Raw genomic sequence first — 19,167 nt, 5'->3', positions numbered from 1 at the left:
TCTGCACACACACACACACACACACACACGCTTGAGTGCGCACGAGGAGCCCTTCAGAGAGGCTGTTTGAGTCGGTGCGTAGGCGTCGTCGAAAAGGCGAGAGAGAGAGAGAGAGAGTACGAGGGGGAGGGGGGATAAGAGAGAGAGAGGGGGGATGGAAGACCGACCCTCTCCTTGCGTGTATACGCTGGGGTATGCAGAGGGAGGAAGAGGGGCAGGGAGGCAGGCAGACAGACAAGAGCTGTCTTCGACGACACCAGAGAGATTCACGAGGACAACAGGCGTGCGAATCATAGCGAGGGGGAGGCGGGTGGCGATGCCATTGAAGTGAGGCGTGTCGCGGACGGCTCAGCAGGCACGCGTTCTGTGCTTGCCTCCCCAGAGATCGTGGGCGGCCGATCGGGTGCCCACTCCCATTTCGACCGCCGCCTCCTTGGACGTTACCCAGACACACACACACACACATGCCTTGAAGGCGCCCACGCGCAGGGTGTCAGCTACTCCCTCCTTGCCCTGCTAGCGATAGTCTCCTCCCCCCACCTCTCCGTCCTCTTCACCCACCTGCTCGTCGGCCCCATCACTGTTTGCCTCACCGGCGACAGCGTAGAGGCCTTCCAGCTCCACCGTCGCCTCCATGCACCACCGCACATTCGCCAGGAGCTTCTTCATGCCGAGGGTCCAAATTGCCTCCGACACGCTGCCGTGGCGAACAGAGAAGCCGTCGACGGCGTCATCGCGGGTTCGAAAAGGAGGCTGAAGCGGGAACCGACCGTCTCCTGCAGGAGGGCTGCGGTGTTGCTCAGGCGTTGTTTCCTGCGATGCCCGCAAAAGGGCTGACGTGCACGCGGAGTTGCCCACACGACTGCCGTGTTCCGCCGGCGTCGTACCCGACCCCCCACGCGTGTCGAGAGCAGCGGTGCTTGGGTGAGGGGCACTGCCGCTCGCGAGAGTCGCTGTGCGGTTCACATGATTGTGGCTGCTAGAGAGCTCCTGTACGAGTTGAGGCAACGGCACCGGCGCATTCTTTCGCCTGCAGGCCACCGGCACAGTTGTGAGGCCTTCTGTTCCTCCTCCTGCTGCTGCTGCTGCTGCTGCGGGTAGTGGCACCCCGTGGGAGGGAACTTCCACGCACTCTAAATTGTCAGAAGGTGCCACAGTCGCTGCAGGTGATGACGGCATCAGAGCCACAGATGGCTGAGGTCGGCCCATCATGCTCTCCCGCACCCGCCAACAGCGCAGGCTTTCGTGCAGGGCATCGGTCAACTCCTTCACGCATGTGGCCACTGCAACGCAAGCGGCGCCGAAGGTCCGCCACGCCAGCAGGCGGTCAGTCAGATAGAAGTCGACTTCTCTATCCACCACGTAGGCGGGCGAGGACGCAGTCGCCCCCCTCAAAGGCTTCGCATCTTCGCTGGTCTGCGTGTCTGCGCGACTTTTATTGGTGAAGTAGCTGAAGACATTGAAAGGAGAAAGCGATGTGGATGCCGTCGCCGCAGCAGGAGCAGTGCCACCAGCTCTTACAGCTCTGGCAGAGGCCGGCGCGCGCTTCAGCAGCGCTACCGTACTGCGATCTCCAGCAGGCCGCAGCACAGCTGTGCGAAATGAAAAGCCGTTCACTTGTGCCAGGTAGTTGATCAAGAGCAGCAGATAACCGCACGCCGCATTTACCTCCAGCGGCGACACGCGGGTGTTGGACCTCGTTGCGGTGGTCGATGCAGTGGTGGAGGCGGAGGCGTTGGCAGCAGCACCAGTTCCTATCATTGCCGCCGCCCCGCCGCGCGACAGGCCCCCGTTCACGCCACTGTGGCTGTTGCGCTTTCCTTTTTCCGCAGTGTCGCAGTGGTTGTTGCCATTGGCGCTCGTGTTGCCGCTAAGCAGCAGTTGCGCGTAGTTCACCTGTCGGTGAACAAAGCCGTCAAGGTGTATGGCTTCTTCCGACGCAGACACGGCCGAATGGGCAAGCGGCCGAAGGGTAGACGGCGCGGATCTCGCTGAAGTGTCGCCATCATGCACGGCGCTGCTCCCAGCGCTCGGGTAACCACTGCTGGATCCGGAGTACGGGGGTACAAGTCCGAGTCGCAATCCAGCAATGAGCCCCACGGGACCAGAGACGTCGATGGGAAAGCAGAGGTCGTCAATCGGCGTGGAGGATACGTAGGAGAAGCGCGTGACAAGGTCGTCCATGGCGTGCTGCCGCTCTGCCGCCTCATCGCCGAGGGTGAATGCGCGTTCCACCTCGCGGATGTTGTGTGCCACCGCGAGCTCTTGCCATCCCTCTGGCGTGACAGCCCGAGTTGGCGCCGTGGTGGTGTCACCCAATCGCCCCTCGCCATGGCTTCGAGGATGGGTCGTGGACTCCAAGGCGTGCAGCACATATCGCAGTTCCGCCACTTCCTGCTCCAGTCTCGCTTGATCAACACGCAGCCTCTCTAACTCCGCCATCAGCTGCTCTGCTTCCTTGCCGTCCTCCGAGAAGGCCAAAGCACCTTCGTCGTGTTCTGCCTGAGACCCCCGACGTTGCTCGAGTGGCGCGTCCGGGGAGCACCGCAAACGGTGGAGTGCTGTGGCGGACTCCCTCGTGACTGGGAAAGGCCCTTTGTGAAGCGCAGAGAGTGACTCGAGCGAACTTAGCACATTTTCCTCGTCAGTGCCGAACAGGTTCGCTGCGACTGCGTCAAGTGACACGAGCGGTAGAGTACGCTCGAGCTTCGTCGCCGTCGTCGAGAGAAATGCTTTCCTCCTCTCAACTTCATAAAAACCTTCGCGGAAGTCCACTGAGGTGACAACAGCACCCGAAAGTGGCACCGCTGCCGGGTCGGTGTAGCACATCGTGAAGATGCGACGCTTTTCTTCAGGAGTGCTCGAGAGTATCGTGGAGAGTGTTTTCGATCCCTGTAGTGAGAGCCGTGTGCGCTGCTGCAGCGGGACAAGACAGTCTTCGCGCCAGCAGTCGCTGCAGAGCGGCTGCTCATGCGGCACGGCCGTGCGGGCGAGCAGACGCATCCAGCGGCGACAGAGCTCATCACAGGGTATGGCGGTCGGAGGGTAGCCTGGCAGCGGTGCTGTGCTGCTGCTAGGGTCGAAAGAAGACGTCCGTGATGGCGCGGGTGGCAGGGAAGGGGAAGAGAAAGGCATCCCCAAGCTGGAAGGCGGAGGGTCTGCACATGCGTTGTCCGCCGCGAGCAGGTGCGTTGGTGGTGTGCACGGGTCGGCAGCAGCGACGGGGTTGGGCGTGGCGAGCACTTCGCAAGCTCCCTCTTCCGCGACCGACGACGGCGGCGGCGGCGGTAGGGTGGGGATGCTGGAGGGTTGTAGTGGAGGTGTCCGCGCCGCTGTGTCAGCACACTCGCCGTGGTGCTCATCAGCGGATGTGTAGTGCAGTTCGGTGTGCCCGTGTGCTACAGTGGTGTTGCTTGTCGCCTGCGTCGAGTGGATTGGGACTCGCCGTATCGCTCCTGAGCGAAGAGCGGTATGCTTTTCCTCATCTTTGGCTTCACCCTCATCCCTGCACGTGGCGCTTCGCACCGGCACACCCAGGGAGGCGAGCTGCGACACGTCCAGCACCGCAGTCTCTGAGGGGAGGGCGAGTCCAATGAGCGGATTGGTGGGATGGATGGGCTGTGGCGGACGGAGCGAAGTCAGCGAGTGGCTGCTCGCCAAGGTATTCTCTGCCCCTATGGTCATCGGCGCAGCAGCGACGCCGCTCCCTTGGGCGTGCACGAGTAGGTCCGCCAGCTGCGGCGAGGATAAAAGCTCCGCTGAGGAAAAGAAGTGCAGTGGCAGCGCATTGAGAAGAGCTTCGTCCATGAATTGCGTGGCGGTGCTACTGCAGGGGAGCTGGTGGCGCTCCTCAAAGATGGCCGTCAATGTGGTGGCAGGCGGTATGCTAGCGTGGGCATCACAAATGGCGTTGGGCTGAGCGGCACAGTCCTCTGTGTCCAGAACCACCGCTGGCGGCTCCAGGGGGCGGAAGACGCGTCCGGCACCGCACGTCGCGTGAGAGGCGCGTACGGCACTCTGCACCGCGGATACCGGTGGTGGCGAGCTGGAGAGGTGCGGCTGCAGGCCTTCTACGACGACGGCTGATCCACGCGACGGCGAGGCTGATTCGTGCGGTGGTGGCAGTGTTGGTGCAGCACTGCGTTGCATTCCAGGGCGAACCACCAAGGAGCGGCGACAGCGACAACACGTGAAGCGAAGCGCGCTGGCAGAGGAGGCCATACCGCCACCGCCCCTTGTCAGGCTGGGTGTGTCACCGTGGACGCGAGGCGCTGAGGGATGTGCTTCTTCCAGCTGCGACTGTAGAGCGTTTGGCCGCAGGGTCGAGGCATTCGATCTTGCCACATGAACGACTGTGGGGGACGTACTGTTGCCCCCATCTGACGCGCTTTTCCTCATCAGCGAAACTACGAGCACAGGAAGCCCCGAACGTCGGTGGATGACAGCGGCAGCATTGAGTGGGGTGTGGGGGAAGCGATTAATCAAGCAACCGTCCCCTGTGAAGAGGAGGTGTAGTTGAGCAGCAGACCAGCACGCCGAAATGTGGACGACGACGACGACGCACTCACGGACGCGCTAGAAGAGTCGCTTAGAGGTGAGCTGCCGACGTGTTGGTGTAGGCGTATAAGTGTGTGTTTCTAGTATGAGGAGTGGTGATGGTGGGAGAGGTGGGACAGGTGAGAGTGCGGAACGCAAGACGGGGTTGCGAAAGAGTTCGGCGAGGACGACAATACGAGAGGGGAGAGGGGGTGCCTCGTAAGGAGACGCTGTACATGGCTGAAGGGAGCGCAAGGAAGGGGGCGCGCGGGTGGAGGGGGTGGGGGGGGGGGGGGGGAAGGCGATGTACTCGACTTGTCAGCAGAACCAGCTGAGTCGTTTGTGCCCCTGTCGATGTGCTACTCCATTGCCCGATTTCCGCATCGGGTGCGCAGCAGTGGCGCAAACCTGCACGCGCGGCGCTGCCCTGCTCGCAGATGGCAGGGACGCAGAGACGCCAGGATGCGGAGTAGTTTGGTGAACACTGCAGCAGAGTGCTGAAAACACCCCGAGGCTGCAGGCGGCCTGCACCCGCTATTGGTGTTGACCGAGCGCTGAAGAAGAACGGGCCACTGACGTGATAGGGCACGCTCGCAGCTTCTGCGGTTGCGTCACGTGCGGTGTTAAAGCCGTCGTCGCGACTTGGCACTGGTGCAGATGCTGATGGTCTGCCAAGGCACGCAAGCACTTCTCTCGATAAGGTAGTAGCCACCGTGTGCGCTTCGGCTGACGCCGCGGAGCTCACGCGATGCGATGAAGGCTGCAGTGGCTGCGGACGGTCGCGCCGCGGACTGCGTCGCAGACCACCGTAGCTGGTGTTGATGCATCGGTCCGCGGCGTTGCACCCCTAGTGTGTGAGTGCCCCCCCGCTGTGAATCGCGGTGGCGACCTCAGGATGGGGCTCGAGAGTCGTGGCGGCGTACATCTCCAAGTCCACTACCGGTGCATCAGCGGGGAGGATTGGGGACAACGTGGCAGGCGCCGCTGTGCAGCTTAGAATGCTGCGTTCTGCTTCCTTGAGCATTTTCGTTTTCTTCGCGTGGTTCACCTTGGTGATGGCGATGGGGGCCCACTCCCCCCCCCCCGCGTCTCATGCCCCTCGTCACTGTAGCGGCGGGCCTTTCTCACGCTGACGAACGACGTTTGGCACGTACAACTGAAGTGCGTGCGTCGACGGCAGCGACGGTTGCGGTGCAGGAGGCAGCTCCGAACTTCGTGTCCTCGCCCGCGTGGTGATACTGAGCGCTGCCGACGAAAGGGCTGTTGCGCTTGATGAACTCTGGGGCTGTAGCTGCGCATTCCAGAGGGAGGCGCCGGTATTGTGGATGGACCAAACGCCCCTTCCACCACCGTGAGTAGCACTAGCAGAGCGGGTCCCATCCGGCGGTACGCTCTCGGCGAGATCCTGCGGCGTCGGCAAGCTGATGCGGGGGCGGTACTGCAGCGCTGGCAACGGTGATGCCATACCATGCGCGTCGTTTCCCTTTGGAGCCTCCACGTTCATGTCACAACTACCCGCATGATGGCGCCCGGCGTGAGAGCGATCGTCGTGCTGATGGCCGTTTGGGGGCAGCTTGCAGTAGTAGACGTTCTCAGGGTTGAGATGCCAGTCCACCTCTGCCGCTAAAGGAGCGCTGCGATAGGCTGGAGGATGGCCGCTGTGCACACGATCGGGCTCGTACATTGCACTCCCGTCCATCACACTCCCCGAGAGGGGATCAAGGCGTGGCAGCGGTGAGGCCGGATGGCATGCCGTGTCCGTCATGGTTGTGTCACCCACTTGTATCGACAATGCAGACTTGATCAGTGGGGGTACAACACCATCGCCACGCACAGCAAGAAGAGCGCGCACGCCCTCCTCAGCAGGCGGCGTACTTCCCATAGAGGCGTTGGCCAGCTCCATCTTTAACAGGCAGACCTCACGCTTGTACTGCTCCTGGTCGCTGAGCCACTGAAGTCGCGTGAGCGCCAACTCCGCCAGTCGCTCCTCCGCCGCGCGGCGCAGTTGGCGCTCCCGCAGCAGTGATGCACGCGCCTCGACCAGCTTCTCTTGAACGGCTGTGCGATCCGTTCGCTCCGCCTGCAGCTGCTCCAGCTGCGATGCCAATGACTGTACCTTCGCCGAGGCCGCGTCGTACTCTTGCGTCCGAAGCTGCAGCGCCGAGACCACCTTTTCATTTTGCTGCACCAGCCGCTGCACGAGCATGTTCGACTCTGAGGCGTGACAGGCCTGCATGGTGGTCCGCTCCAGTTGCCACTGAAGGAGCGCGGCGAGTCGTTCTGGAAGGAGGGGGCGAAGGTCCGGGAGCGGAGGCGCTGGCTGTGGTTGCGAGATCGACAGGCGACTCTGACATCGAGGCCCCATCAGCTTCTCACTTAAGGCGTGGCGTACGTGGACGAGCTGCAGGAGCTCTGCCGTGGCACGCGCACCTGCTGAGCCGGCTGCGACTACCCCAGCGCACAGGTGCCGCGTCGTGGGAGCCTGCACATCGAGTTGTGCGACGGTAAGCAACCGCACGAGCTGCCGCTGTTGGTGGCCCACGCTGACGTGCGCTGCCCCGTTCTCGTACGCGCCACTGCGGCAGCCGAAGCGCGCCTTGTGCCCTCTAGCCTCTCCTCCGGCCTCTACCTCTGAGTCCTCATTGTACCCGAGAGCGACAAGCTCCAGCGGTGGTGGGAGACGAACAACAGGGAGCACACAGGAGTCCGGGCGTGTCGTGTAGCGCTGTAGCAGGCTATCGTGAGGCGTGATCACCGCGCTGTTGAGCACCGGAGCCGCAGCACCCCACGTGAAGGCGGAGGAGAGCGCCAGCAAGAGTGGCTGCAGTGCTGCTGATTCCGCCGCTGTTGCCGCGGGCGAGAGAAACGATGCATCAGAGTCGCGTGTACCGGCGTTATCCCGCAGACGCTGGCGCGCTGCCAGGAGCAGCGAAAGCCGCGTCGCAGCTCGCACAGCATGACCCACTGCACGGAGGCGCGTAGCAGGAGCAGAAGAGTGCGGCGCTGCCGCCGCGGGCCAAGCAGATGCACCGCTCGGAGCACCTGCCGACCACGTGAGCCTTCGCTCAGCGACCGCTGCCGACGCTTGCTCTTCTTTCCTCAGGTTGTTGCGCTCCAGTACGCGCTCGACCATCCTTGCCGTCTGCGCCTCTGCCTGGGCGAGGGTGCGCAGAACTCGGTAGTGTCCCTGCAACTGTTGATGATCCGCCGAGAGTCGCGCGATAAACGCCACGGAGGTTGTGATGAGCGCGTGCAGGGCTGCCTGGGTCCGCTCCGCCACCAGCAGTCGCGCTTCTAAGTCCTCGATGTGCACACAGAGATCAGCCTGTCGGCGCTCCAGCCGATCGCGCGATGCCGTGACGTCACTCAGCTCACGCTGCAGTGTTTCGTGGGAAGCGTGCTGGGTGCTGTGGGCCACATCCGCGTCCACGAGCGCCTGCTCGGCTCGGTTCACCTGCTCTTCCGCGACGCGTACACGGCGACACAGCACGTCACGCTCGCTTTCCCACTCTGACGCGTTCTGGCGTGCTTGTGCGCTGTCGAGCTCGCGCTGTCGCTTCGCGTCCTCTAGTTCGTGCTGTGCGTGCTCGAGCTGGTGCGCACGGCGCTGCTCCGCAGCACGGGAGAGACGCAGTTGCTGCTGATAGCGTGACTTCGCCTCGCGCTGCCCCTCTGCCAAGGCGGCATTTTGTGCCCTCGCATCTTCGACTTGCCGCTGTAACGCCTTGTGCGCCTCGACGAGGGTATGTTGACGAGTGCGCCACGTCGTGAGCAGCCTCAAGAGGCCCCGCGACACCACTGCCATAGCACGACGGACTCCACTGTGCCCTGCATCGCCACCAGCGTCCGTGAGCTCAGTGATGCCGAGCGTGGCCGCCGATGAAAGGGACAAGCTCGCAGTCGACGTGGAGAGGAGCCACGGGGGCGATCCGCATTTAGCGCCAGCAATGGTGTCGGTGTCATCATCCTCGTTTCCCTCGCAGGGTACCTTACCCGGCACGAATGCCTCATGATGCAGGCCCCGCGGACTCACGGCTGCGTCACCTTCGCTGTTTTCGGCACTGTCGAGCAACGCGGTAGAGGTGGGGGTACTACGCGATCGCTGCTTCAGGCCGCGAGTGCTTCTCCTCCTCACGACTCGGCGACGCGCACTGTCGGCGCTTTCAGCTGCAGCAGCTCTCGCTGAGTTCAACATCGACAACGACGCAGGCAGGGGTTGCGCGTACTCGCGCAAGGCACGCCGCACGACACCTGTGACTTGCTTCAGCTGTAGCGCAGTCACCCTCCACGCCGCATCCTGTGCGTCTTGGCGAGTCGCTAGCTCCTTTTGGCGCTGCTGCCACACTGCAAGTTCGCGTTGCGACTCGCACAACTGGGCCTTGGTGGCCTCAAGGGAGGCAATGTGCGCCAGGTTCTGTGCCTCCGCGGCGCGCAGCGCCTCCTCCAGTGCCGACAGTCGTCGCTGCTCGTGCATCGCCGCTTCGTCCGCGGCGGCCGCCTTCTGCTGCGAGCGCAAGGCGGAGGTGAGGGTGTCGAGTGCGGCCAAGATGCCATTGAGCGACGTCTCACTGGGCTCGGTGAAGACGTCGCCAATGCATGGAAGACTCGACGTGTCAGCATCATTCGCAGCGTCGAGAGTGCTCTGAGCGTCGTGTAAGCCCACCACATGGAGGAGGGTACTGACAGCGGAGCGCACGGCAATCCACCGCTCTGCCGCTCGCTGTTGCTGGGCTTTGTGCTGCGAAACTAGGGCGACTCTCTCTCGACGAAGCGCAGTGTACTCGTGCTGAATCTTCTGGAGCAGTTGTTGCCGCTGATACGCAACGTCCTGCTCCACGATCGTGCGCTGACGCCTCTGGTGATTAGAATTCGCCCTCTTAGTGGGCGACTGGCCTGCGAGCGCCGCTGCTGCGTGCTTCCTCACCACCTCAGACGCGCGCTCTGCGTTGAGCGTGGCCATTTCTGCATTCGCCAGCGCCTCCCGCAGCTGCTCACTCTGCTTCAGCAGCTCGGCCACCCGGTCCTCGGCGAGTCGTCGCTGCTTTGCCTCTTGCTGGACGCGGGCGTCGGCAATGGACAGCTGAGACAGCATGGTCTGCTCCCGCAGCTGCTGCTGTGCCAGCGCGTCGCGATGCACGCGGGCGTATGGCGAAGCATTGTCCTCTTGGGGTGTCGTTGGAGCAGCGGGTGGATTTACCTTGTCAGTGGTGGTGGCCGCATCGACCCGACAGACAGCTGTGGTGCGCTCTGCCTCTGCTTCACAGGCAGGCGTCGACATCGCATGCAGAGAAGTAGCCGCATCGGCTCTGTGCTGACGCTCTGGCTTGGCGCAATGCACCTCCATGTGTCTCTGCTGTGCGGACACCGTGATCTCAGTCGATTTCCACTCTGCCAGCTCTTCCTCGAGCTGCTGTCGCTCTTGGCGCCACTGATCGACTTGCCGGTGCTGCTCCGTGCACATTCGCTCAACTTGACTTTCGAATGCGCTTCGCAGCTCTCGAAGCTCCCGCTGGTGTTCCGCCACTTGCTGTGCTGCCGCTATCTGGCCCTCCTTCAGTTGCCGCTGCAGCTCCAGTTTAGCACGACGCAGCACCCCGACAGCTTCCTCGAGTCGCAGCGCCTGCTGGGACAGCTCAGTGAACGCAGCCTCGTGTGCCACACGCTCCTCGGCGCGCTTCGCCTCCGCTTCAGCGAGCTGTACTTCCAGTGCACGGTAGCCTGCTGCTACTGCATCAGCCCGCTGTGCCTCTCGCACAGCCTTCTGCTGGTACTGGCGCAATTCATCCACCTGCTGCTGCGTCTCGCGGAGTAGCTGCTGCGCGTGTACCGCAAAGGCCTGCTGCCACAGCGCACCACCCACCTCTGTGCCCGCAGCCCTACTTCGAGGTGCGGAAACGGCTCCCGGCGCATCCGTGCCAGCAGCAGGTGCGGATGCTTGTCGTGGGACGGAGGGAGCTCGTTGCAGCGCAGTGACCGAAAGTACCTCGCCCCCTTGTGGTGATGTGCGCGACACGGCTGCCGTTGAACTTCGTGAGGCGAAAGTGGAGGATACGAGCCCAGTAGAGTCGACGCCTGCGGTGGGGGCGGTGCAGGGGAGGGCATGCGCTTGCCCCTCACCGTCGTCGCGCCTCCCCATACGATAAGTGTGAGCGGCATCACTGCGGCGCGGTGTTGGCGTCTGTTCGCATGGGGTCATCGCTGCGTCCTCTTGAAAGAAAGGCGCAAGAGAAGAAGAGGGGACATGAGAGAAAGGCCTTTGCAGTGGGGCTACACTTGCCGCCGCCGCTGGTGGCGCGTTCGGTTCGCTCGCCGCATACGCACGTGCGCAGACGAGGCTCTCGTTGCCTGTTGGAGGCAGTACTGCCGAGTTCGGCAGCAGTGGCAGCGGCGGCTGATGCGAGGCTTTCAATGCCTCCACGCTCGCCTCCAACGGAGTGGAGCTGCGGTCAGCCTGGACCTCCGCAGTATGTGGGGCTGACCCCTGCCACCCACAGCCGCTGCTCTTACCACCGCTCATCCACAGCAGCGCTTCCACAATGGTGGTCGCGTCCAGACGAGCAAAGTCGGAAGCAACAGAGTTGCTCATCTCCGCAGTCGACAATGATGATGGCGCCGCTGCTGTGTGCGTCGTAGATGACGACGGGTACGGTGCTGCGTCGGTTCTGGTAGCATTGCTGTCGGGCAGCGATACCGGCGCCACGGGTGACTCATCCTCAGGCAAAGAAGAGAGGGTGGCAGCATGCATGATATGGTAGCTCTATTGAAAGATGTGAAATGCTCTGCTTGTAGGGAGGGCTCGGGGAAAGGAAGAGAGAGAGAGAATGAAATAATATATCTACGCAGCGCACACGCGAAGGAAAGCAGTTCTAACTTCGGCCATATGCGTACACCGCGAGCACCTCTCTCCACGCAGTGGGGGGGGGGGGGAGGAGGCGAGATGCAGTGGCCAACGTGCACCTCACACACAAACACCACCACCACTTTGTGAATGTTTCGCACCTTCGCCACAACAGGCGCACATGCGGGGGCCGAATTCGCTCCCGTCCTGCGTGCCGGACCCTTTCAGCGCGAAAGAGACGACAGAGGACGCAAGATCGAGCGGGTGAGCACAGCAGAGACTGCCGACGTGCAGACATGGGCGAGTAGGTGGTGAAGTGGAGGACGTGCCGTGTTGCGAGGAAAGGAAGGGGTGGAGAGAGAGAGAGAGGGAGAGAGGAGGGGGGGGGGGAAGTAAAAGAGGGAAGGCAGTCATACGCTGAGAGGGTACGCCGAGGCGCACAGGCGCATCTACACAGCTGCTAGCAGAACTGCACCTGTAGAGAGAGACCCAGTGGGCGACAAGACACAGCAGCACGCCTCCCCCGCTAGCAGGACGGGGGTGGGTAGGTAGCGGGAAACTGCCTCTCTGTGTGTGCGTTTTGTTTGATGTCGTGGGAGAGTCATCACGCGTAGAGACCCAGTGAGCGAGGGGAGGGGGAGGGGGAGTGGGCTGAGGATGAGGGACCGGAGTGTTTTGCACACAGCAAAGCAGCAATGGATCAACGCACTTCCATGCGTAAGCGACACGGGGACACCCACTCACTCACCCGCGCCGCACGGAAGCCTGCCATCGTTGTGTTACCTCCATAAGAGAAAACGAACAAGAACGGCCCGTAGCCGCCGCGGACGCCGCAGTGGCGCCGAACTACTCAAACACAAAATGGAAAGAGGCGGATGAGAGGGATTGTCGGTGAGCGCACGGGTCATGGGTGTGCGCGTACCTGCGGGCACCACTTCTACGGAGACCGGGGGAGGGAGGGTGGGGGGGTGGGGGGCAGCGGTGCGCAGTGCTGCAACAAATGAAATTCGGGGCTCAAGAGAGTCAAAAAAAAAAGAAAGCAGAGGACAAACGCATCCCACGGCGGTAGCGCAGTAAGCTGAGAGACAGAAGAGAAGAGCAGGGTGCGCTCTAGCGCACAAGGTAACTTACATCGATGAGGAATACTATACATGATCATCACCACGCCGTCAGACATTACACAGTGGCAGACGCGCACACACCCTCGGCTAGAGTCTGAATTCCTTCGTCCTCTCCGCCACCGCATGGGTCGCTGCCGCGTCGCAGACCTCGTCGCAGATCAGCCGCTCTAGCGCTAGGCGGCTTTGTGCGCGATAGCGCCGCATCATAGCCTCTGACTGCGTGTAGGTCATAGCATTGGACAGGTGTAGGTGCTGGACGATGTAGTGCTGTCGAGCCACCTGGTCTCGCTTGCAAATCGTGTCCATGTCGGCCAGCAGCTGCGCGCGCCGATGAAGCGCTTCCTTCTTTAGTGGACCTAGCCGACGCGGCCGCAGCGTTGTCTCCTCGCGCGGAATAGCGGTAATGACAAAGGTGTTGCCTTGGTGGTACATCGTACTCCTCTTGTCGCTGGTGTCGCCGTTGCTCCTACCGCCACCGCCGCGTGAGCGAAGGTGACCTCCGCTGTTGGGGACGTGGCTGCTTGGCCCCCCCCCACTCGATTGCATCGATGGCTTCGTGACGACGGCTGTGCGCGTCGTGGCCACGGCGGTGCTGCGCACTGTAAGGCCCTGGTCGGCTGGTGTGTAACGGTGCGAGTGTGCCCCGGTGGGTCGCTGCGGAATGGGGTCCTGCGTCGTAGTCCCCAACGGTGAAACGAAGGGCGTGGTGGCCACGGTGAGCTCTGTTACCTCCGTCGATTCAGGGCTACCATTACGGCTAGCCGCGACGCTGTGGTGTGCCTGGTGCCGATGCGCCTGCCATCGGACGCGATCACCCCCCTTCCTGCACATGAGCCCGGACGTCGGGATGGCATCGGACGAGTACAACTTTAAAAAGGGGGACGTGCGGCCCTGGTAAGTTTCCCCAACGCCATGGCGTCGCAGGTGCGAGGCAGTCAGCGTGCTGGCGGTCACCAGCCTAGCTGTCGTCGTCGGCCCTGCCACCGCTGCTGCGTCCTCCGGAATGCCAAGCGGCACGACTGGCAGCATCGCAGTACTCCTGCGCAGCGCCTCCATGGCGGCTTCTACGCTGTGGCCATTCCTCTCTGCTCCGCTGATGCACAATGCACACGGTGCGGTGACGCTGACGGTGACGGTGGGCTCATCCTTCTCCACGGCCTCTGGGACCGAAACGGCGACTCCCATCGGGGACGCTGGCATCTCTGCCACGTTGGACGCTGGGGTGAGGGCCAAAACAGGCAGCACCAGGCTGTGCTCCTGCGAGCACCACTGGCGGTTTTGCTGGTGGTGCAGCCGCTGCAGCTCCGCCATCCTGTACAGGCGCGCCTGCTGCTGCGCCAGTGTCTCGCCGTAGACGTGGAGGTGATGCGCCGCCTGCTGAGCGTCCTTGCTGATCGGCGGCACCACGATGATGGCGAAGAGCCCCCGCCATGGTTCGAGCTGTAGGCGACACAGGTCTTGGGGCGGCACCGCTTCGCCATCCGCGCTGATCGGCGCGGATGACCACAGAACGAGCTGCGAGCTCTGTTGCTGCAGTGCGGTAGGCGATGTTACAACTCCTGCGTCTGCCACCGCTGCAGCCGTCGCCATCGCCGTCCGCGTCGTCCACCAGAGCGGGGCGCGCAGTAGCATGGCCAGCCAGTAATCACGGATGGGTGCCGGGCTGATGCAGAGAGGGTATGAAGACAGGAGAGAGCCGGAAGAGGACTGCCGCTGGTGGGATCGGCCTCCGGCTGCGAGGCGTTCAACGTTGCGGTTGTGTGGTAAAGCCGCAGCACCAGCACGAGGAGCAGCGCTGCCATTGAAGCTCGCTCTGTGGTCGCTCTCTTGGCGGTCCGCCTGTGCCGAATTTGTCCTCCGTGCTGCTCTCGCAGTACTGCCCTTGTGGCTGTTGGTGCTGAGTTCCGCAGCCAGTGCTACCAAGTCCTGGCCCGCCGCCGCGGCGACACTCGTTCGGTACTGCGCACGGGCTTCTTCCTCTCCATCACGGTGGGCCACAGAAGTTGTCAAAAGAGCCGACGTGCACCGCGACCGCCGCAGCCGCAGTTTAGTGCTATGGCGGGTGGCAACGCTCTGCTTGAACCCGCTCCGATTGCTGTTGCTGCTGAGCGCGTCGACAGGGGGGAGCAGCGGCAGTGACTCCGCTGCTCTTGTGAGAGGTTCGTCAGTGGGTATGCGAGGAACACTTCCCGCCTCCACTGCCAGTGACATCGCTCGTGAAGCAGCACCGCTGCTGTGGTTCTGCTGAGTCGGCTTCCTGGCCTCCGTCTGCGTGCGTGCGGCCGCGCGGTGGGAGCTGGGTGCCACTGACTCCCCCATCTCGCTGAGGTTCGAATGCACGCGGTACAGCGATGGCGCCGCCGCCACACTTCCCATGGAGCTCTGAGTGCTATTGCGGGGGGTCCGACCAGAGGCACTACCGCAGCGCAGCTGATGCTGCGAGCTGCAGCTGCCGTGCAGACCGCCTGCCATGTGGCGCCGTTGGAGGCGTGCCATGCACCTCTCAAGCTCTGCCACGTGCAGTGCAGCGGAGCGGTCGTACCGGCTGAGTTGATAGACTAGCCGGGCCTCACTGTTGGCCGCGACGTCGCCAACGTCGAAGGTGCTGTCCTCCGCGGTCACAACGAGCGAGGCGGACTTCGTAGCATTCGCACTGACGGTGTGCGATGACTTTCCTCGCTCACCTGGGGCGGCAGCTTTGTGGCAAGTCCCTATCGGCTGCTGCTCATACGTCGTCAGCAGTCCCAGCGCCGACAGCTCGCGCTCTACGGCGACCTTGCGTTTCAACTGAGCCTCCACGTAGTCGGCCTTAGCCGGCATGGGCCAGCGCCGCACCTGCACATGCGTCAGGACAATGCCGTGGGAGCAGAAGAAAAGCCAGCGCACCACATCCGCGCGGAAATCCTCGTCGAAGAGGCCGGCATAGACGTCATTCGGAAAGCAGAAGACACAGTTGTAGTAGGTGGCGTGAGCCACGAGCAGCAGCAGGCTGTCAAGAATGCCATCCGTGACGACAGGCGTAGCAGCAGCCGCAGCAGTGACGGGAGTGGTGGCCATCGTAGTGGTGGTATTTCTGGCCTTCGACGCCCGCAGATGGCGGCCCCTCGACGTCGGCACGCTGCTTCGGGTTGAGCGGAGGTCAACCCCGCCATCAGCGCCCGTATTGGAAGTGGGCTCTGCTACAGCAGGCGAAAGCCACGTCACCGAAGGTTGGAGGGCTTGGCGGACTGTGGCGGAGAAGGACGCGGTGGTGGCGGACGCCATCGATGCCTTGGCGTTCGTGCACCGCTGGTGCAGCTGCACTGCGAAGCTGCCGAACTGCATGGCGAGCTGCTTGTACAGAAGCTCCTCGTACAGGCACAGTTGCACGTACTCGCTGTGTTGCAGCCACAGATCCTGATACACCTTGGAGAGAATGACCAGGGCATCGTCAGAGGGGAGCACGCCTTTCTCCTCTCGCTGGTGCGGACTGTACGGTTCATGCTGCTGCTGCGGGCGCCTTGGCGATGATTTTTGGTTACCGGCACTGCTACTGTCATCGGTGGCATTCTTACTGAGCAGCCTTGACCATGCCGGGCTCAACAGCAGCGGAAAGTAAGCGTTGTGGTCTTGCAGCCGAAGCCGCAGCGGCATTGTCGATGGAGCTGTGGCGATGATCACGGCTTTAGGGGTGCGGCTTGTGTTCTGCGTCATAGACCTTAACGGCGATGCTGAGCTCGCGCTTGCCTGCCGCCCACTTGTGCTTGCTGCCCCATCGGAGGTCCTCTTGAGCATGGACGAACGACCGGGTGTCTGTAACTCCTGCGCGCACCGTGAGGTGCAGGCAGCAGTTGCGGCGCTCGGTGCCCTGGTAGCAAGCGACGCGGTGTTCGTCGCTTTCTGCATCGCTGCTGAGTGGCGCGAGCAGGTCAGGAGTTCCACCAGCAGCTGCTCCAGCACATCCAACGGCGGCAGCGCCTTGTCCAGCGAGACGTGCGGAAAGGCGTTGGAGAGAGCGCGCGACAGGCGACTGAAGCCATCGACCAAAGACTGTTCGCGGTGTGCCTTTCGGCACCGCAGGAGAACAAACCACATAAATGACACGGCGAACCGACACACCGTCGAGTCACACGTGTCAATGAGATCGCGGACGGCGTAAAGTTCGCTCATCTTGTGCTGTAGCTCTGGCGTCTCGCGTGGCAGCAAACGATCCTGCAGCAGCTCCGGTACACTGAAACCAGACGGCGTCGTGATCTGTGCGTGTGGCAGCAGTACGTCTGGCGTCTGCTGCTGCGGTGGCGCTTCTGCAGGACGGGTGGAAGGCGCCTCCTCCACTTCACTGGTGATGCTGGCCGCCCGGCGGTTCCTCGAGGATGGTATACTGGGCTGTTCTAAGCTCAGCTCGCAGTGCGACGTGGCAGCAGCAGTCCCACCGTTGTCAGGGCGATCCACAAACGCGTATAGCTCGGACAATGGACGGAAAGGGAAGCGAAGAGAGAAGAGGGACGGCGAGGCGGACATGTCGCGAGCGTAGCGACTCGCAAAGGTCTGTGCACCGACGCGCTTCTGGGTCGCCAGCTCAGCACGAATGCTCCGCTGTATCTCTGCGATGACAGTCTCCGCGTCGACAATTGCTCTGCAGCAGGCAACCTCGCCAACGCTGCTCGCGCTGAGAGGGGCGCCAGCGACCACTGTGGACACCGTGTCGGCAAGCGTGTTTTCGTTGGAGGTACCGTAACGGTTAGACGAGGCGACTGTGGAACTTGCAGACGGTCCCCATGCCAAAGTACGATGGGCTGCCGTGCGCCCACTACTTTCCCCTTCACCGTCAGCCGCGTTGGGTTCCCTGGGACAATCGACTTTGCTCGTGCTGTTGCTGAAGTCACCTGGCAGTTGTGGCGGCTTCTCTTGCGAAAAGAGCGGGAAAGTGACGTTCATGGCAACCTGCTGTTGCTGTTGCTGCGGTGGTCGTCTCGGCGGCTGCGGCTCAACGGCTGCGATGGGTGTCCACGAGAGCTTTGTCTCTTGTCGGCTCAACCCCGTCTCCACCGGCCACGTCCCATTGCTCTCCGTCGCGCGCGCAGGGTGACCAGGGGACGAGGTGACGCCGCTCCACTGCGACGTGGTGATGGATTCGAGCAGGGGCAACGGCGGCAGTTGGTGCACCTGCGCCACAGCGTTGAAGGACTCGAGTAGCCACTGCTGATTAGTCGAAGGGGGTGGAGGTGCAGCTGCCTTCTCCCTCGTGGTTGCGCCTAGCTGCGAGGCCGAAGGGAGGCTTCTCTTGTTATCGGCGCCCCAGCGACGGTGTCTCGTCGCACTGGATGCGTGGGAACGTACGGCTGGCGGCTTTGTCGCGCTACCCGCCACGACTGTCTCGACGTGACCGTCGGCGTACAACAGACGTGTTTTGCCTCCGTGCGAGTGGCGCAGCAGAACCGACGCGGCGGATGTCCCTGTCCGGACGACCGCGGCTGCTCCTGTGGGCGAAGGCGCACGTCGTAGCGCCGCGTGGAGGGGGGTGGTGCTGAGTGGAGGCTCACCAGCCCCCTCTTCGCACGGAATGTAGTCCTCGTGCGAACTGGCACCGCCGTCGCTGCCATGGGGTGCCGTGCGCGAGAAGGACGAGACGTCAGCCGCGGTAGAAACAGCATGGCCAAGTTGCAGAACACCGTGAAGGCGCATGGGATCAGTTCCATAGCGTAGACGGCCACCAACATCGCCGCCGCCACCACTTCGCGAGTTGGCGTTGTGTGGCCGGGATGACGGTACGCAGGACATGGGATACCCCGTAGTGCACTGGATCATCTTGGAGTACGACTCCGGCGAAGGGGAGGGAGAGACTACCGTGAAGAGGTGCTGCGCGCTAACATCACCATCACTGTTGGCAGCCTTACTGAGGACTGAAAATCCCGTGCGGCTTGCAGTGGGAGGGGTAGAGGAATCTGCCAAGGCCATGCTGGCGAGCGTCAAGGACTCGGTGTGGTGGTGGTGATGAGGGGGGTGGGGTGGGGTGGGGGGCGAGGAGAATAAAAGCTGTCGGCAGCGTGAAGGAGAAAAGGAGAGGACGACGAACAAACACTCTCCACTCCTGCAGGCACACACACACACACACACAGCCTCGGGCTCCGTTCGCACTGGACGTTGTTTGTGTGCGCCGTTCACCAGTTCGCTGCTGCTCGTGTCACCCGGCAAGCGAGAGAGAGAGAGAGTAATGCTCACGGGCACACTCGGGGTGCTAACGCGCGATCAGCGAGACGAAAGGAGAGATCAGTAGCGGATAACACAAGCGAATGGACAGCGGGCATCCGAACAGGGAGGCCGAGAGAGGTATGATGGGGGGGGGGGAAGTGGGGGAGAGTGGGGGAAGGGCACGGGATTCAATGTGAACATGGGGCACAAGGCAGGAGAGAAGGGGATGGCCACAGTTGCCACCCAGCGATGGATTCCGCGCACACCTTCAGTAGGGGAGATTTCCACAAAGACCACACCCACCCTGTACGCATATCTGCTAAGCATGTCTCAGTGCAGGTGAGGCTGTGGGCATTGGCTGTGTCTCCCAAACTAGTTTTTTCCTTGGCGCGCTCTCTCTCAAGGGGCGGGGAGTGCACAGGAGGTGGGGAGTTTGTGCCACAGAGAGCAGCCGCCCTTGTGCGTGGCACTTGATGCGCGGCGTAAGGCAAGAGGGAAGGC

At 62.7% G+C, this 19,167-nt stretch overlaps 3 protein-coding genes across 3 annotated transcripts; all 3 read right to left on the bottom strand.

The window, feature by feature from the left end:
• Positions 1–516: 516 nt before the first annotated feature.
• LBRM_08_0460 (conserved hypothetical protein) lies at positions 517–4,398 on the bottom strand (the record flags this gene model as incomplete). Its single annotated transcript, XM_003722904.1, has 1 exon — positions 517–4,398. The coding sequence occupies one exon, from the start codon at positions 4,396–4,398 to the stop codon at positions 517–519; it is 3,882 nt and encodes a 1,293-aa protein (XP_003722952.1).
• A 1,240-nt stretch (positions 4,399–5,638) lies between these two features.
• On the bottom strand, positions 5,639–11,281 carry LBRM_08_0450 (conserved hypothetical protein; the record flags this gene model as incomplete). The annotated part of the gene is made up of 1 exon (XM_001562055.2): positions 5,639–11,281. One exon carries the CDS (start codon positions 11,279–11,281, stop codon positions 5,639–5,641), a length of 5,643 nt encoding a protein of 1,880 aa, XP_001562105.2.
• A 1,301-nt stretch (positions 11,282–12,582) lies between these two features.
• Positions 12,583–18,432, bottom strand: LBRM_08_0440 (conserved hypothetical protein; the record flags this gene model as incomplete). Its single annotated transcript, XM_003722903.1, has 1 exon — positions 12,583–18,432. The coding sequence occupies one exon, from the start codon at positions 18,430–18,432 to the stop codon at positions 12,583–12,585; it is 5,850 nt and encodes a 1,949-aa protein (XP_003722951.1).
• Between the last annotated feature and the right edge of the window lie 735 nt (positions 18,433–19,167).

The sequence above is a fragment of the Leishmania braziliensis genome, chromosome 8 (assembly GCF_000002845.2).
Source record: "Leishmania braziliensis MHOM/BR/75/M2904 complete genome, chromosome 8".
NCBI lineage: Eukaryota > Euglenozoa > Kinetoplastea > Trypanosomatida > Trypanosomatidae > Leishmania > Leishmania braziliensis.
This window is presented reverse-complemented; position numbering and strand designations above follow the sequence as displayed.